The sequence below is a fragment of the Salminus brasiliensis genome, chromosome 22 (assembly GCF_030463535.1).
Source record: "Salminus brasiliensis chromosome 22, fSalBra1.hap2, whole genome shotgun sequence".
In the NCBI taxonomy this organism is placed as follows: domain Eukaryota; kingdom Metazoa; phylum Chordata; class Actinopteri; order Characiformes; family Bryconidae; genus Salminus; species Salminus brasiliensis.
The window spans coordinates 22,783,775-22,803,764 of NC_132899.1; the positions used below are offsets into that span (position 1 = coordinate 22,783,775).

At 39.5% G+C, this 19,990-nt stretch overlaps 1 protein-coding gene across 2 annotated transcripts in view; it reads left to right on the forward strand.

Annotated features, from left to right (window-relative positions):
• The first annotated feature begins 762 nt into the window (after positions 1-762).
• Positions 763-19,990, forward strand: part of rnls (renalase, FAD-dependent amine oxidase) — a 67,719-nt gene continuing 48,491 nt past the window's right edge. Inside the window, exons 1-4 of one of the 2 annotated variants that reach the window (XM_072668058.1) lie at positions 763-969; positions 5,461-5,566; positions 5,643-5,788; positions 8,234-8,395. In XM_072668058.1, coding sequence (XP_072524159.1) covers positions 852-969; positions 5,461-5,566; positions 5,643-5,788; positions 8,234-8,395 — 532 coding nt within the window. In that variant the 5' untranslated portion in view covers positions 763-851. The remainder of the gene's footprint in view (positions 970-5,460; positions 5,567-5,642; positions 5,789-8,233; positions 8,396-19,990) is intronic. The other variant, XM_072668060.1, reaches the window with a different exon arrangement.

Below are 19,990 nucleotides of genomic sequence, written 5' to 3' on the forward strand. Positions count from 1 at the left end.
ACTTCAGATGATTGTTATTTATGTTTCATGGTGTTGTTGATGATGATGATGATGATGATGATGATGATGATGATGATGATGAGCATGAACATGTGATTGAAATACGCCCATTTCGTGTAAACAGACGGTGTATTTTTTGCCCCCCAGTTTAAGATTATTCTGATAATAGTTTAATTAATTAATTTATTTATTTCTTTTAATTATTACACGCATTTAAACAAATCGCCGTGGGATTGATTAACACACAACCTGTTAGCCATAACCGACATTAAAAAAACGTTGTCATGTCATGAAGATGTCATTCTTTCTACTGTTTTAGCTATATTCCCAATGACCATCATTTCAATTTTTATAAGCCATCTTTAAACTACAAATTAATTAATTAAATTAATTGAATTTCAGATCTTTACAAAACATGTGTCCTATAAATTCGATTATTTCTAATATTTCAAATCATTATTATACTCATTTTTAATTCACTATGTTCGAAATTAATTATGTCTAATAACCCGAGTTTTATTTTGGACGGTAATTTTACGTAGCGCGAAACTACACTATGGGTGCGTCCCAAACCACACACACCTACACTTAATATACTACAGTAATGAATGGAGTTCTGTTTGTAGAGCGCGTTTTTTGCACACTATGTAGTGCACTAGTGCATAGGTTGGGACGCAGCCTGCGTTTTTTTTTTTTTAGCCCGGTCTGTTTCTCCGGTAAGTTTTGTTTGGCCAACAGCAGAAAGTGTCTCCTGGCTCTTAAAGGGACAGACGCGGAATTCAGCTGCAGCAGTTTCTGAACGACCTGCTACACGTTAAACAAGACAAAGACGTGTTAAACTTTTTAACATCATGTCCCGGGTGCTTATAGTTGGGGCTGGACTCACAGGCAGTGTGTGCGCCTGTCTTCTGCGGCGGGAGCTGGCAGACAGAGTTAAGATAGTCGTGTGGGAGAAGTCCCGGGGTGCAGGTTAGCTTTAGCATTTCACTCCGTTCATTGTATCCAAAAGTGGTCAAGCGACTGTGTGGTTTCTGCAGGGCTTCGATAACCAAGCTGTAGTTGGATAGCTGAACGAGATGAGCTGAACTAGTAAGACCAGTAAGCATGTTTACTAACCAACGACACGGCGGAGGTCAACCAGCTGATCTTCAGGGCAGAGACAGTTAGCTAACGTGACAGGTCCTCAGTGAACTGCAGGGCTGCTGAGAAGTTAGCTAGTACTGTACTACTACTGGAAGTCTGCTATACATTTGTAAGGAAATTAACCAACCCTTTACTTCCTCGATTTCAGTCACTAACATTAAAAAAAATCCCCCTTTTTTGGGGTTAATTGTGGTGTTTTTTAGATGACAGCACCTGCACTGCTTTGCTGTGTATTGAAGACGAAACGTTCCCCAAAACAGAGGAAAACAGGGTCTCTCACACCTCTCTCTGTATGCTGAAAGATGCTGGATGTATAAAGAAGCTTCTCTGCACGTCTATGATTTAATCAGTTGCTAAAGGGAATTTGGGGTTTAGCTGGTAAGATGTGATCGGAGTGATTGGGAGAGGTTTGAGGTGAAATGATGCACTGTAATGAAAACTGATGGAGTCAGCTGGACCAAGGAGGTTCACTTAGTTGGGAATGGAGCCAGATTTGTAGAAGTGATTCATGAGAAAGTTATTGCATGAAAAAGTTTACAAAAAGAAATGACTTGGATGTAGATGCAGGGTGTTTTAAGTCAAAACTAAAAAGTCAAATCCAATGAAAAGTTATTTTTCTTAGATTTTCTGCTATTTTGCCAGAACTGGGGGAAGGGAGGTCTCCTAATGATGGGTTCTCTCATTTCTACATAATCCAGTTATTAAGATGTAAACAGACAGACAGATACTTTATTGATTTAGCAGCCAATAGCAGTTACACAATGCAGCACAGTAATACAATCCAACAATAAGGGTAGTACAGTAGAATCTAATGTCGTTACAGGTTTGATGAGAAGGTGATCGTAGGCTATTACAGTGGTGGGGATGGGAACCAGATTTGAAGAAGTGATCAATGAGAAAATGATTAGATGAAAAAGTTAAAGAAATGAATGACTTAATGACCCATTGCGACAGAGATGTACATACAGGGTGTTCTAAGTCAAAGTAAATCCCAAAGAAAATGTTTTTTTACCATTATTTTTGCCATTATTTTGCCAGTACTGTGGGAAGGAAGGTCTCCTAATGACGGATTTTCTAATTTCTGCATAATCCAGTCGTTAAGATGTAAATAACATCATTATATCTATTTTTTTATTATTATTATTATTATTTTTGCTACCTAAAACCACCATTGAATCTTTACGCATTTACATCCAAATCTAAAAGAAAAGTCAAAACCTTCTCAAAACTATTAGAACACTGTGTCTCAGACACCAAGCTATGTTTTTATAGCCGTTTAACCCCTCTATTACAAACTTCTGTTACCAAAGAATAGCCCCACCAGTTTGTACAGAAGTCCCAGTTGCTACTGACTGAATAATTCATCTTAGTGTGTAATAAGCCTTGCTGTGTTAAGGGGTTAATGTGATAACTTTCTGTGTGGAAGCTTCACTGATTTTTCTCAGATCTTCCACTAGTTTGCCATCATCAACATTACATTGAAACACTCAGAAGACAAATGTAGGTTCGTGGTCAGGAAAGGTAACAGCATGTATTTGTGTTGCAGATGTTGTAACCCCTGGGTTCCATCACCAGCACAGTAAATACATCTGAAATGAGTGGAACTTTTATTTATGCCATTTTTTCAGCGCAGAAGGCTGACATTATCGTTAGGCGAGTATGGGTTCGGGCTACTCCACCCACCTCTGTTAGGTTAGTTTATGTCGGATGTTGTGATGAAAGAAAGAAAGGCAGGCAAGCAAGCAAGCTTATCTTACCTTTGTACTACTAGAACAGACTACATGTAGACAGCCTAGGTTTGCACATAATCACGCACGCATTGACATGTCCGACGTCTCCTCCCTGACAAGGCCGCTTTCTCAGCCATCTGTGAACAACTGCACGTCTTTAAGAAAGCACACTAACTCGTGTCACATTTTTATTCTCCAGGTTTCAGAATCACCTCAGGGTTTCTGATTTCTGGATCAGCAGTTCAGTGGCAATCATGTGCACCTAGTCTTTGGGCTCTGGCAGTCATCATCATCATCATCATTTTAAAGGAGTAGTTTGATTAAAAATGTTATATGAACAGTATTTCTCGCACCTCAGCTGCAGTCAATCAGTCAAGAGGTCTGAAGTCTGATTCTTAAGTTTCGAACGGGAGGTGCTGAGCTAACATTGCTAACAAACACTGGACTTGGACTGTCACCAGTCTCTCAACCCGCTGAAAAGACATCCGCATCTTCATTTATTTGATGTGTTTCAGTACAGGGCAGTGTAATCACATAAACAAACGTCTCCACAGAGCTGAATGGTGGACAGCAATGTACAGTAACCGTCCAGTATCAGCTTAAATGTGGTGTTTATTTATCTAGGTGAGATTGCTGACAGTGTTGGCCTAACATCTGTTGGAAACTGAAGAAAAGAAACATCCTGTATCAATTTGTCTGGAGTTAATGATGAAGGATGATAGTCTGATGTTTTGCTGAACTGTTCCTTTAAGCTGTTCATTGAGACTTGATCAAGGGTGCTGTGAGAGATTGGAAACAGTAAATGGTTTAAGACTAAAGAGGCCCATTCAAGCAAGAAGCCATTGATCAGATGGTTTGAGGCAGACAAGAGAATTAGGAGATTAGGTGGTTAGATGTTTGAGTTTACTTCCCTTGTAAGAACTGTTTGAACAATGCCGGGAGGGCAGGGAGGTGTGTTACCGAGGGGTCTTTTCTAATGTCTGCATAATTTAGTCATTGAGATGTAAATAACACCATTCTGGATGGTTGCAGATAAGCTTTTCTTCACAGTGGTCAAAACGACCAGTTAATCTACACGTGTCTTCTCAGTGTTTATGAGTAAGGTTTAAAATGATGGTTAATCTGAAAAATAGCAAGCTTTCTTTGGAGGCTACTTTCTCACTATGTCTCCCTGTATGTATTTAAAATACATTTTTGGTCAAATCGTTCTGCGAGAGAGCTTTTAAGGGCTTTAATTACCAAGTGAAGGAAAGGTTGCTTAATCTCACACAGAAATGATGTGAAAGCCTTGATTATGATTGATTTCAGGTAAGAATTGTGAGACAGTGCAGATATCCAGCATTTATCATGGTCGTATCTGCCAGTAGTGATAGATAAAGAGTAATATCATGTAGAAAATGGCACTACATGTACCTTGATTACAATTGCAGTGAATTACAAAGTCTATTAATGTAGGGTTAAAAAATGAGAAAAATGTTGATATTTTAGTTCAACAATCCAGTGCCAATACACACATAATAGACTCCAATAAATGATTCATTAAATTCAATAAATACATTATTAGGCACAAAATGTCATCAAGTTAAGCAGATACGTTAGGTTCAGTAACTACATTAAGTTAATATATATATATATATATATATATATATATATATATATATATATATATATCATTACATTAAAATGACATTACATTATAATAGCAGCATCAAGTTCAACGGATATTAAGTTCAATAGATACCTCATTACGGATACAGCATTATGTTTAATAAATGCAATAAATGTATCAATAAGTTCAATAAATACGTCATGTTTAATAAATGTATCAATAAGTTCAAAAGATACATCATTAAGTTCAATAAATACATCATTATGTTAAATAAATGTATCAATAAGTTAAATAGATACATCATTAAGTTCAATAAATACATCATTATGTTTGATAAATGTACCATTAGGTTCAATAAATACATCATTATGTTTAATAAATGTATAAATAAGTTTAATAGATACATCATTATGTTCAGAAAATACATCATTATGTTAAATAAATGTATCAATAAGTTAAATAGATACATCATTAAGTACAATAAATACATCATGTTTAATAATTGTATCAGTAAGCTCAATAGATACATCATTAAGTTAAATAAATACATCAATATGTTTAATAAATGTATCATTGGGTTCGATAGATTATATCAATAAGTTCAATAAATACATAATTATATTTTAATAAATGTATAATTAAATTCAATAGACACATCATTAAGCTCAATAGATGCATCATTAAGTTCAATAAATAATATAATAATACTTATTATTATTAATTCTATAATACATGTTATTTATTACAAATATCATAAATAATAATTATCCTCTTGCACGTTAAATCTTAACGATTATGATTTAATTATTACATGGGAAACTGTGTGCACTGCCTGAGTTATACTTACGTTGCAGGAGGCTGGAATTCCAGTGTGAGACTGCCAAGAGTTCAGTAAAGTTTAAGAAGCATTGCTGTTACCTACCAGTACTGTTATGAATCTGATATCATTGTCCTTTATTTTCTCATTTTCCATCCCAGGAGGAAGAATGTCTACAAGCAAAAGTCCCATCAATATGTCTTGCACAGCTGATCTCGGTGCTCAGTACATCACTGCCACACCATATTACTCCAAAATTCACAAAAGGTGGGTCATGTTGTGCCTGTATGATGCATATCAAACGTGGTGCACATTTTCTCAATCATGCTCTTATTTTCTCTAGCTTTTATGAAGAACTGCTACAGCATGATGTTTTAAAACCGCTCGAGACCACAATGGAGGGCATGGTGTTTAAAGATGAAGCCAGCATCAACTATGTGACTCCTTCTGGAGTGTCCTCCATTGCCAAACACTACCTCAAAGAGTCAGGTAGGCCATTGTTCAGTTATGGGTTTCTTGCCAGGGATTCAGTTTAAGATGATATTTAGTTGTTGTTGGAGCAAACAAAAGTTTGCTTAAAGGTTGTAGTCGCTGTGACACAGCCAGCCATCTTGGTTGTTGCCATGCTTATGGCAGAGATTGATCTATGAACTGCCCACACAAGTTTATAAAAATAGATCAAAGGGTGAATTAAAAATGTCACATTTTTGGTGTCTGAAAAATCTTGCTTGGTGTGCGAAATACCAGTAATTCTAACAACACAGGTGACCTGCCAAAACCTTGTAGCTCCATTTTTGCCATTTTTTACTCTTTGACATGATGTGAATCTGGCAGTTGATAAATTGACCAATATAAATGCTCCAAAATGACTAGGAATAAAAAATATTTTATATTTTACAAGATGAGGAAGTACAGTAAATACATCATCAAGTTTAATAAATACATCATTATGTTTAATACATGTATCATTAGGTTTAATAGATTATATCAATAAGTTCAATAAATACATCATTATGTTTAATAAATATATCATTAGATTCAATAGATTGTATTAATAAGTTCAATAAATACATCATTATGTTTAATAAATGTATCATTAGATTCAATAGATTATATTAATAAGTTCAATAAATACATCAATATGTTTTAATAAATGTATCATTAAGTTCAATAAATTATTTCAATAAGTTCAATAAATACATTATTATGTTTAATAAATGTATCATTAAATTAAATAGATACATCATTAAGCTCAATAGATGCATCAATAAGTTCAGTAAATAATATAATAATACATTCTATAATACATTTTATCTATTATAAATATCATAAATAATAATTACGCTCTTGCACATTTCTTAAATCTTAAGGATTGTGATTTAATTATTACATGGGAAACCGAAACCGAGTTATACTTACGTTAGTTTTTTCTTCTGCTGTAAAGTTGCCAGTTTGGAGATACAAGCTTTTTGGGTGGCAGTGACAATATGTCATATGATTTAGAGTAAATGCATGCAGTGTTTGAGGGCCTTAAATCTCACACTCAGTGAGACTGTAAATGGCGGTACATCTACGGTGATTTGCAGTATTGTCAGAGCCGCTGTACCTTAGAAGTTCTAGTAGATGACATTCATAGTTTGCATGAATTGCATGAACTAAAAGATTTTGGACAAAGGCAGGGGATGACTGAGCTGATTTATTTGCAATACGTTGTTTTGCAAGTCGATGTTTTTGCTTCTGCTGTTTAATGGCAGAATTATGTTCCTTGAAAGCGAGTTGAGGTCAGAATGTCCTGAGTGATTCCGCTGTTGTTCCAGCAGAATTTCACTTCTTTTGAAATCAATGTCCGATTTCCTAGAGAGAGCAAAGGGCCATTTGGCAAGGCTATGTAAAACTGATTTATGGCCATTGAGATCATAGCAGGAGTTTGGAGGCTGATGTTATTAGACTTCCAGACTCAGTGGAGGATGTTTTGATATTTTACATGTGCAAGAACAGAAGACAGAAAGGGACGAAAAGTGGATAATCCCAGCTGCTTGCATAAGCACAGCAATACTTGGAAAAAACAAAGATCAGCTGCACACTGTGTACCTAGTTTACATCAGTATTCAATTTTAAACTATTCTATAGTGTAGAATTCCTTTATTTACTTTAGTTTTAGTGGGGAAATGGGTATCTGACACAGATCCTTCATGTAAGAATAATTCTATCTGAATCACAGTGTATTAGTGGTGAATGCACCATTACTTATATGTGACCAATGCAGTATTTGCAGAAATATAGGCTAATTAGGTAAACATGTGATCAGCTACAGCTGCTTGTGTACCTGGTTTTATAATCATTCCATATTATCTCCAATAAGAATAAAGGTCATTTACATATTTCAGATAAAAAGAGGTAGGAAAGTAGTCCATTTCAATCCAAAGCAAATATACAGTCGTGGTCAGAGGTTTCTGTACACCCGTCATGGACATGAATGTTACGTTAGCTACCTGTTAGGTGCTGTACCAGTTCCACTGGCAGCAAAACAACCCCAGAGCATGATACTACCACCACCATGCTTAACAGTTTTTGAGTGTATATGAATTTTCGATTTCAGCTGTACAATTCCTGACCTTTAATACTGGTAGATATTTGGGAAAGGCCCTTCATATAAACCTATGCCATGTTTTAAATAGATGGGACAGACTTTGGAGGCCCCATTAATCCCTACTTTTGTATCCTGCCTCTTTCAGCCTTTCTCTTTTTTCATTCACTTTTCATGATTTGATTTGTAATTCTGGGAGTATGTTGCCCTTTTTTCCGAATCATGGGAATTTGTGTGACCCTCTCTGGTGTTATCTCTTCTTCTTTTCCTCCTCTCTCCACGGGCTTCCCTCCTTCTTTTACTCCCCTCCACCACAATATTGCCAATTATGCCCCTCCGCACCCAAGCAGGAGCAGAGGTGTTCTTCGGCTATCACATCACCCACGTTAACCGCAGAGGGTCTGGCTGGGAGGTGTGCCGGAAAGGGGGCTTGCCGGAGCAGTTTGATGTGGTGGTTTTGACCATGCCCGTCCCACAGATACTACAATTACAAGGAGACATTGGCTCTCGTAAGTACATTGTCCTACTCGCACACACATACACAAGCACAGTTAATTACAGTACTTTACTCTGCTCAGTATTCACACACTCTAAATTGGCAGAATGGAGGGACGCAGTTGACGAGTTAGAAATACCACATTTGGATTACACCCTTTCCTCCCATACATACAGTGGATTGCAATAGTTACTGCCTATAAATTACAGCAGTGACAGACAGTGAATATTTTCACCCAGTCCAGTTATGTTTAGACAAAAAATGAGCCTTTACTGGTTACTGTTACTGTTCTAGGAGCTCTGGTGTAAGGACTACTATTTGTCTCTGAGGATTAAATGCTTTCAAGATTATGTGCCAGTCTTATGGAGAGCAAGTAGTCATTGTTTTGGCATGACAGCGACAGCGATAAATAACAACCATAAAACATAAACAGCATGACTACTTAATATTTGGCATGAGGAAACCAAGGATTAATAACACTCTATAAAGAGAACTGATAATAAACCAACGGAATTGCTGAGAATAATGGAAAGCTCCATCCCCAGCGCTACAAAATGTATATTATATAATACTTCAGTTTTTATACTGCTTCCTTTATCTGCACAGGACTAACATTTAAAGCAGGAATAAAAGGGGAAATAAAAATCTGATAAAATATGATGTGTGATCTGTGCATTGTGGGATGATGTGTGCAAGTGGGTCCTGTAAGTCGCAAGGTGGGGCCTCCATGGTGTCCATGACCCTGTCTCTGATTTACTGGTTGTTCTTTCTTGGACCACTTTTGGTAGGTACTGATCACTGCATACTGGTCATTTCACAAGATCTGCCGAGTGTTTTGGAGAAATTCTGACTCAGTTGTGTAGCCATCACAATTAAGCCTTTGTCAGAGTGGCTCAGATTCTTTTGCTTGCCCATTTTTCCTGCTTTCAACACATCATTTCATCTGTCAGTGGTGCTAATGTTATGGCTGATCAGTGTATATTAGCTTATAGCTTGGTTTCTGGCTTTCTGCAAGAGAATTGTTTTGAGTACTATCCAAGAGGCAAGTTGCCTGTGATATGAAAGTGTCTTTGGAAGGTATGAAAGTGTGGGTTTCTACTGTTTATTAGTTTTTGTAAAGCACTGTTCAAACAAAACTATTGTAAATTTTGTCCATGTAATGTGATATTGTCTGACATTATCAGAATCTTAATCTGCTTAAATTTCTATGCAGTCAGGCCCTGGTCTGTTCGCCATTTGCTTGCAACGCTGAACTTTCAGAAATCCGACTTTACTCCACCAGGATGCTGGAAACCATCACTTTGAGTGGCATGACTGCATTCGCCAGTTAGCGTGTTAACATTAGCCCCCCTTTCCCGATTTCACATGCACTCTCGCTTCTCCTGACAGTCGACTGATTGCGTGGTGGCTGGAGTGGGCCTGCAGAGAGCGAGCCAGTCCCTCGGCTTGGTGGGCCGCCGGCTCCGTCTGCCTGCACGTTTAAATTGGGCTCCAGCTGTTTGGCCGCGCCGAAGGTTTCACGAGCGGCATCCAAATTGGTATTCTCAGTGTGAAGTCCTAAACCCAACATGCTTATTTGAAATGGTAAAACAGCAGTCCTAAAGGACAGATATGGAAATGGGAGGGGGTTGGCGGAGGCTGGTTGTGGGGCGGAGGTGGGCCTTGGCCTCCAGGGTGCAGGGGCCTTCTTGGAAGCGGTGAATAATGCAGGGCGCGAGCGGATAGTCGTGGCGGCCGGATAGCAGAGGAGGGGAGCGAAAGCTGCATCACAAATTAGGCGGTGGACAGAAAATGGAATGAGACAGCTGAAAACGGTGGTGGAATTGCTATCAGGATGGAAACGCCACTCTAAATGGTTGTGGTGTCACGCACGGGGGAGCAGAAGTAGGCCAGAGCCGGATGGCTTTCCACACTATTGATACGCTTGGAAAACGGCTGCTCTGTAGCCGCTGAAAAATTCATGTAAAGTGGTCTGGACGGAGTTGGGGGGCCGTGTCATCATCGTTACTGGCCATGCGCGCTGGGCTTTGGGCGACTGCGAATATTCTGAGGAAACTAAGCTGCATTTTTTTGGCCGCCCGTTCAGAGATAATGTCTAAATTCGCTCCCCCTTTGGTGCTCGTTTAGGACGTAGCTGGAAGTCCTTAAGAATTCCATAGAAATGCAGGCCTTGGCAGGAAACGCTTGATTTATCCTTTGGGAGGCTCCAGTAAATGCAGGGGCTTAATTAAATGGCCCTTTGTCAAATCATAGTTATTTTAAAGCCACTTCAACAAGGCATGGCATTTTGGATCCATTTAAGTATTATGCTCTATGATGTTATGACTGGTTTTTATTGTGAGAAACTTCACATCTTCTCAAAACGAGCCTTTAGAGAGCATGTTGAAATCATTTCTCTGACCCCATAAGCAGTGTTTGTTATTATTATTTTTTTTATTATTCTTGTTTGATGTCAAAAAGGTTCTGCAAAGGGTTTTCTGAGCAATGCCATGGAAGAAGCATTTTTAGTGACAAAAAATGTTTGTAAAAAAAAAAAAAAAAAGAAGAAAAACCTTTTAAAGGTTTAGAAAAGTGGATGTTAAGGTTCTTTGTGATCAAATCTCTTTAAATAAATGTTTTTTTTTTTATGGCACCAGAAATAGTTTCTCTACTGTGCACATGCCTCATCATGTAGGTTTAAGAAGTATAAGGAAACGCTTGATGAATTTCTACCTTATTATGGCAACACATATGCATACGTAGCTGCAAACCCATTCAAAGGCAGTGGATTGTGTGAGGAATGATGTCACCTGGTAGGTTTTGCAGTGGCAGAAGCCGGACAGTTGGGGGCAGCAGCCAGGTGTGCAGCAATACTGTCCGCACAGTCACACAAGATGCAATCTGGAAACAATTTACACTGATTCTAGATACACACACAACAACAAAAAAAAAAACCTCAAACTTCCTGCCTACTCAACAGAATTCTAAATATTACAATAACAGTTACTCTGATTATTGTAAAGCTTTTGATTTATTTAACTACATTTTTTATTTTGGTGTTAGGGTCATTTTCCATGGTCCTGGAAATAAGTCTTTCACAGTTCAGGTCATATTGGCTCAATAGACAGGTAATATGTGGGCTATTGTGTGTGTGTGTTTGTCCATGGCAGCATACAATAAAACGTGGTGTTAGATTTTCCCCTTTCTTTCATGTATTTCTTCAGATACTCATGGATAGTTGTATATCTCCTCATATCATGCTGGGCTTTAAAGTTGGATAGATCTGATCTCTGAAGAGAAAGTAAAACGAACAGAAAGCTTCAGAAGTGTGTTGAAAGACGTTCCGTAGGGATTCGACCATTTTACAACATTTCTGAGCAGTCCATCCCTTTGATGTATAACAAACCTGAACTTTTGTGATGTTTATCAAAGCACTGCTGTTATGTATCATGGTATATATATATATATATATATATATATATACACACACACACACACACACACACACACAGTGGCATGCAAAAGACTGTCCACCACTGATCTAAATATCTGTTTCTCTAGAAAAGTCAAGTCGCCAAGATCTCCCATGGGGAGGGAAGTGAATAATGAAGCATTCTTTCAAAACTTTTCATAGTTTTAAGCAAGATTAGAGCATTATTGTTTTGTTTGTGTACAATTTCAGAGTGCAAAAAAAGAAAATAAGCAAATACAGAGGGCTCAGGCCTTATTTAGCTAGTCAAAGCTATTTCTTGTTCACAGTCATTGTTAAGAAATGGTTGTAAAGCAAACTGTTATGATGCTGAACTTTTTAACAGCCCAGCATCATAACAGCAATCAAATATAATTGCAAGGAAGGGTCATCACAGGAAAACCTTTCCTGCATCCTCACCACCAAAATCAGCGCCAGACATTTTTTAAGGAACATCTAAACAAGCCTGGTGAATTTTGTAGACTGATGAGTCCTGTGTAAAAAAAGCTGAAGATGAAAAGAGGATAGCTCCAGCTTCACAAGGGTAATGATCCTAATCACTCCTCGAAATCCACAATCCACAACCACGTCAAGAGGCACAGCCTCTTTCGCCATGTGCCTCACAGACAAAAACTATACTTAAGTGAAAGTTAGGATACTAGACTTGTCACAATATCAGGTCAAGCCACAAGGCTTGTATTGTTTATTGTATATTGTTTATTGTCATTCTGTACAAGTACAAGTACAGCGAAATTACATTCCTGCAGGACCATTATGGTGCATCATGGAACAGAAACAATACAGTACAAATACATAAACATAAAATGTGCAAAAAATATTATAAATACAACAGATATTAGACACAGTAAACCAACAGGAGAGTGCAACGGTATGTAACCAGCTATGGCATATCGGTATCCACAGTCAGCTTACATAATACGTGAGCACAGCAGTTACTGAGGTAGAAGAGCTCTTCTGTATACAGTATTTAGCAGCGCGTATCCGGAAAGGTGTGCAAGTAGTCACATGGTCTGAGCGTCAATAGAGATGTGTATGTGAGTGCATATGAAGTGTGTGGGTGTGAGTTTACTATATGTGTGTGAGTTTGCGTGAGCAGGTGAGCGGGGCGGGGTCTCAGCTCAGTCCTTGTTAAGAAGTCTGACAGCTTGGAGGTAGTATTGGCATTTAGGAGGTTAGCAGGGGTTTCCAAATTTCTGCATAAGACGTGTATATAAATGTCTTCAAATGCAGGCATATTCAACCCTTCCTCTCTAGAGAGCCTACTCAGGTGCTTGTTCAGTCACTTGTCATTTCAAGACTTGATTACTGCAACTCTCTTCTAGCTGTTCTCCCTTTGAGCACCATCAGGCCCCTGCAAAGTATCCAGAATGCAGCGGCACGGATCGTCTTGGCCTACAAAGCCAAGGATGGACCAGCCCCTCCGTACCTGATGGCATTGGTCAAAAGCTGATCTGCATCAAGAGCCCTTTGAGCTTTAAGTATGTCTCGGCTTGACCCACCATCCCTTAAGATCCACAGAAGACAAGCGTCCAGGCTTTTTTCTGTCCTGCACCGAAGTGGTGGAACGAGCTTCCCCTGGGTGTCCGAACGGCAGAGTCGCTCGGGCCTCTTCTGAGAATACATGGGTGAAGAGTAGAGTATTATGGTCTGCTTATTGACTTGGGTTTAGTAGTATCTAAACTTAGAGGTATCTCTAAATTATTAGTCTATTTAAACGAGCTGAGGTTATTCTTGGGTAAATAGCAAAGCACTTTTGTAAGTTGCTCTGGATAAGAGTGTCTGCTAAATGCCCTAAATGTAAGTGTGAGTGTATTACTGTCTGCTATGTTTAGGTCAAATGTTGTTAGAGTATTGAAATGCTGTAGAATGTACTGAACTGTCTTCACTTTGTACAAATCTAAAGGGTACTGTGTCAAAATCGTACAAAAAAAAAAAAAGAGGAAGTATGGAGCCAAAAATATACTTGAGTGGGAGTAAATATGAGTCTGCTTCAATATACTGAAGTCTGTAGATGTAAAAAGAAAATGTAGAAGTTTTGGGTGGTGTTGAAGGTATTTTGGGTGGCATGTGATGTTGTGGTAACTAATGAATGGTGCTGAACCAGAAGCAAAGGTAATTTCACACCTCGATATGGTGTGAAATGGTTGCCATTGGACGTTTGAATTAAAAGTACTTAATTTCAGTGCTACTCAAGTAAACCACAAATTCTTAACTACAGTAACCAAAAATGCAAATACTCATTACACATTTTCACCCCCTGCTCTTTATACCTCAGGTTCCTAAATAGGAGTAAAATTAAATTAAATAATTAAAAGCAGTTATTCAGTCTTTTTCCCATGTAGATCGAAAAAAGAGCAAGTCCTCAAAGTCTTTAAATGAACACTACTCAGTTTTGCAGGACCCATGTTGTACAAATGTGGACATTCATTAAGAATTCAGAGTTGTACAAACCGCCCCATTTGCCATAGGGGAGTGTGACACTCAGAGAGGGGTCACTGTGTAAATTATTGAGCGTAATCTGAAGGCACTGTGACTTGCCGTACTGCTGAGTCGCTCCTGCATCTAGTGCCGGCTACTTTGGCCCTTCCTCTGGCTTTCCGTGCGCTGGAGGGAAGTGGAGAGGAAATATGGCCGTGTATTGTTCAGAAAAAAGATGAATGAACTCAGCATGTCCTGCCAGGCCGTGACCCCAGTGATTTAAATCAGTGCAGGATTCAGACATATTTGCCCCCCCACCCCACCCCCACAATATATAACTGAGCATTTTGGGTCTGCGGTTTGACTTAGTTCCTGAAGGGACTTAGGGGAGAGGTGTCCTTTCGTACAGAGTGCCAGTGCCAGCTCCAGTGCCAAAAATTTAATGCATTCAGCTGCAGCCAAGGCCCAGATAGATCCAGTTTGCTTTTTTGGACCCCCCCCAACCCCACCTGCCCAGCATAATGCGTGGCTGTTTTTCATCACTTTATTGTATAATCTACTTTTTATATTAAGGTGAAAGTTTCATACCAAATTAACTTAATAGAAATGGTTCCAAATGACTTTCTGTGAAATAGTGTTACATTAATCACACTCTTAAAAGTTAAAGATATAGGCCAGTTTTCCTTTCGTCAAAACTGAATATTTGATTTCTTCTTTGATGTTACTTAATTCTTTGCTTTTTGGCACCATTTTAAAACTTCTGCTGCTTTACATTATCTGAACATTTTATCATGAATGGATTTCGGGTATAATCGGGTAACAGTAAAGGGCTCAAGTATTGGACTTTCAGTGATTTATGTGAACTGTTCCTTTTTCTGGGGCAAAATGAGTTACAACATACATCTTTAAGTTTTCTGAAACTAACACATGGTCAAAATGATACATACATGGGTCAAAAATGTACCTGCTCCCATTTAGATTATTTATTCTATGGGCCTCTTAACTTCCGGTCAGTGATCATGATTGACTACCGCCGGTAGCGTCTCTGTGCTCGCATAAATGAGAAATCCGAAGGAATCTAATGCAGATCTGAGAGAATGATCGTAGGTTTACACAAGTCAAGAAAGTCTCTTGGAGCCATCTCTAAACAACTGCAGATCCTAGCTCAAGTAATTGTATGAAAGGATGAAGTTATTGGGAGGCAAAGGTCTGGATGAAACGGTCACCCTCAGCTTATAGGACATGCTAGCCACTTCAGTGTCAAAACAGCGGGAAAGAGACAACATTAATGTGTACAGCGTGTAGCTGACAGTCTCATCCAGATAGACTTAAAAGGCCCAAGGACTCTAATTGGTGTAGCACAGCATAGTCATCCAGACTGGGAATTGAATCCAGTCTACCACATAGCGTGGTAGCACATTGACATACAGTGGGGCCAAAATGTATTTAGTCAGTCACTGATTGTGCAAGTTCTCCTACTTAGAAAGATGAGAGAGGTCTGTCATTTTCATCATAGGTACACTTCAACTATGAGAGACAAAGTGGAAAAAATCCAGGCAATCACATTGTAGGAATTTTAAAGAATTTATTTGTAAATTATGGTGAAAAACAAGTATTTTAAGTATATCCTGGATGTTTTTCTCATTTTGTCGTAGTTGAAGTGTACCTATGATGAAAATTACAGACCTCTCTCATCTTTCTAAGTATGAGAACTTGCCCAATCAGTGGCTGACTAAATACTTTTTGGCCCCACTGTATACTGGTGTTATCCATTGTGCCACACCAACCACCAGAACTGGTGCGCCATGCCCGTCCTCCAGCGGAAATGACAAACGGTGACCAGGAGACTGTGGTAATGGCTATGGTAATCATTTGTGATCGGATCACTCGAGACACAGGTGTGACCAGGGCCTTACATTGCCATGTGCTGAGAGGCTGCCGTCTGAGAAAGAAGCCCCTGCTGTAATAATGCCACATGTACAAGGACAAAGCCTTCTGTTTTATGGTTTTATGTTTCATGGTCATATTGAACCAGTTTGTTTGAAGGAGTAAAGGTGAGGCTATCACTCCCAAAGAACACTGTACCAACTGTTAAGCATGGTGGTGATAGCATTTAACTGGAACCTTTAGACCCTTCAACGTCCATGAAACGAATGTCTTCCTCCTCTCCGCTGCAAGGCTATGAGGTTTTCGCACGAGAGCGAAGTTTCTTTCTACGAGCCGCTGAATGTTGAATGTCTGCAAGTGACGTTCTCCACCAGCCCAGCTGCCAGAAATTAACATGATAGAGCGGAATGCGGCTTTTGCAAGAGCTGGCACAGTCAGTTCGAATCCGAATGACATAAGAACGTCTGAGTGTTCTCAGGCCTCTCTGAGCTCTCCTTGAGGAGGCTCCTCGCTTTGTCCCGTTCGCACTTATTCCGCTGCGGACATGGACGGGCTCATACACGGATCACATACGGCAAACACGTTAAGCTGAAGCCTCGGGGGGCAGGCGCACGCACACAGGGTTTTCATATTCGCCCCTTCGCTGCCATGAAGGCAGTGCTATCTGCACTTCTGCATCCGAGGATGTAATTGGTAACAGGTGGTCAGGCCTGTTCTCCAACAATAGAGAGAAAGAGAGAGAGGGAGAGGGGCGGAGGGACGCGCATTTCAAAATTAGAATGTGAACTAAATTCACTTCCAGTTTGGCAAGCCCGGTTGAGCATATGAGGAACCAGTTCTGCTTTTGTGGTTAAAGACTGAGAAGCCCTAAAAGAGGAAGCTAACCCTCTTGCCTAGAAAAAGCTTTATGGCCTCTGTTTCAGATGTTTAGTGCTATTTCCAAACACCTTCCGAAAGCGCTCTGGCTTTTGGTTGATTATCGTCATTGTTGGATCAGTTTATCAGCTGAATTGTTTGCTGTATAGGCACCCCTGGTCAAAAGGTTTTTTTCCTATTAAAAGCAAGATTACTTTTTTATTTCCCGTCTTTAGTAAAAAAGGGAAAGAATAAGGCACTGTCACTGTGATCAGAGGATTGGGTTCGAGTCCCGGTCATGCTGCTTGCTGGCCATCGGCAGCCGAGGCCCTGAGAGAGCACAATTGGCCTAGAATTGGATAGATGCCGCTCTCTCCCCACATCGCTTTGTTGCGGTGCTGGCCAACACTGGCGTCTGCAGGCTGGTTCCTTGGAGCCGGGTTCGCGGCGCTTCCCTCAAGGAGCATTGCTTGCCGTTTAATGCAGTTTGAAAAATGAGCGGCTTGACTGCGCATGCATCGGAGGGGGCAAGTGCTAGTTTGCCCTTACTGGTGTCAGGGGCATCGCACGCAATGGGGGAGAGGGGGGATTACATGCAGGTTGGGTAATTGATAGTCCAGATTGGGGAAAAATTGAGAGACATCAAAACAACACACAGAAGGAAGAAAATACAGAGGTTTCATTCCAAATTACACATGACTCCCTATGTGGAGCATTAATATACATCTGTATTAGAACAGTGTTTAAATTTATTTAGATGTAGATATGTAGCTTTAGGACTTTTTTAGTTCACTGAATAGGGAGTAAGGAGGTGTTTTGAGAGTTGTGAGAGTTTTCAGAAAGCTCCATCTTGGAAAGCATGTTTAAAAAGCTTGTTTTGACCAAAAATGACCAAAAATGGCCTTTGGATAGGAGGCCAAAATGCAGACAAAAATGCAGAAAGAAAGTATAAATTTAAATTTAGTCTATTTATTTAATTTCCGGTCGAAATGACCATTAAATACAAGTTATTCATATTTCAGTGTAGAAAAGCAGATATTATATATTTAACTGAAAGTCACACCAATTACATAAGCCTGGACAATTAAATCTAACAGCTTCACCCTTATAACACCTTCTGTTCTTCTCAGGAGACTCTCCTTCAGTGTTTCTGCAGTCCCGTCACGGAAGCAATTTTGACTTTTTGCCGCCTGTGTCATTGCCAAATTTGCCGAACACATTCAGTGATGTTGAGGCCTGAACTCTGGGGTGATTCTGGCAGCTTGAGCAGTCTGATATGATCAGATGTTTTCCTTTTGTATCTATTTGCTTTTATCAGTAAGAGCTTGCTGATCAGCTCCACATCCTTTCAGACCCGCAGTGCTGAGTCATCTTCTTACACTGGAAGGATGGAAAGGAGCACCTGTGTTTGTTGTCAGATCTGAAGCAAACGTGGAGCTTGTTTTTCTCCTCTCTCTTTTTTAAAGATGAAAGCTTCAAGTGCTGGTCATGCGCTGAGGTTGGGTTTGGTGGTCTACAAGGTCTTGCCCGGTTTTAGAAGTTTCCTTTTTTTGAGCTCCAGGTTTAGAAACTCCTTCCTTATGCAAGTGTGTTATCCTTTTTAATATCTAATCTCCCCAGAAATATGTGAGCATCTACAAAGCGTCAGCAGTGGACCATCAAAATGAAGTGTTACCAATTATTTTGTTCCCTTATTATCATCTATCTCAGTAATAGGTTTATGGGATGTGATTACTGTGCTTATTATGTCTTGTTTCCAGCCCTGCCCATTTTACTACGGCTAAAAAATGAACCGCAGATCTAGGTGGGCCAAAGTTGACTTTGTCCTTCCAAGACCTGGATGACCGCATCTAACATATTTGTTTTGAAATTATAGCCTCTGCTGGGCTGCGAATCGTAAAAAGCCAGATTCACACGGCTGATTTTTACAGGCTGCTTAGGGCTTCAGCTCGTTTTAGCATCTTCAAACTCCCGCTTGCTATTCTTTAAAGTGAAGCTCCCAAAAATACTTCTTTAAAGCAGTGCTGTAGAATCTAAGAACAAATATGGTACACAAAAAGGGTTCTTTGATTAAAGCCCCTGTGAACACATTTTGATAAAGAGTTTTTTTGGTATAACATTACATTTGAATATTAAGAAGTTTAAATAGACACAAAGCAGAAATAAGATTAAAAACACTCCTTAAAAATAAAAAAATCAAACTGCACCCATCAGACCTCTCTCTCGCTGGCCAGGTTTACACTCAAAGAGAGGACACAACCATTGATTGGTTAGCCTTATGATTGGTCAGGGGTATGCTGACGGAAACCTGACCCACTTTTCAGACCGCCAATTCCACATTGAGAGGAAAGCAATATTGGTAGAAGCACATTTAGAAGGTAAGAATCCATAATGGAGATTTTTCGTTATACAGAATATCAAGTTTTTGTGCTTTACAAAACCAGGAGGTTTTTATATTCATGACAAAGAACCAATTGAGTAATCAGCGGGTTACTGCAATTCAGTATAGAACCAAAATGAACCCTTTTTAAGGCTGTAAAAGAGACACCTTTCCTTCTCAAGGGCACTTGGAGTGGATGGGTCTTCAGAGAATTCTTTTATATTTGTATATTTATCATGTAACCTCTCTATACCAAATCAGGGTTACCAGATACATGTCAGTCAAGAACCTTTTGAGAGCCTTGCTGTTGTTTTTGAAGAGCGCTGCATTGCCGGACAGCTGTCCAGAGGAGCTGTAGCCATGAACTCCAGTGCCAGTTCCACTCGCCCTGAGGGTCACGTGTCCTCTCGGCCGCTGAGTGATGGAGAGCCCACACCCTTTCCTATTGTCAAAGCCCCTACTTTTATTTCCTGACCACTTCAGCCCACTCCAGCGCTGCGAGCTCGTGCTAAACTCCCAGAGCATGTGGGCCTTTTTCGGATTACGTCATTTTGCAGATATTTGAATGGCTGTTTTTTTTTTTTTTTCCTGCGTACCTC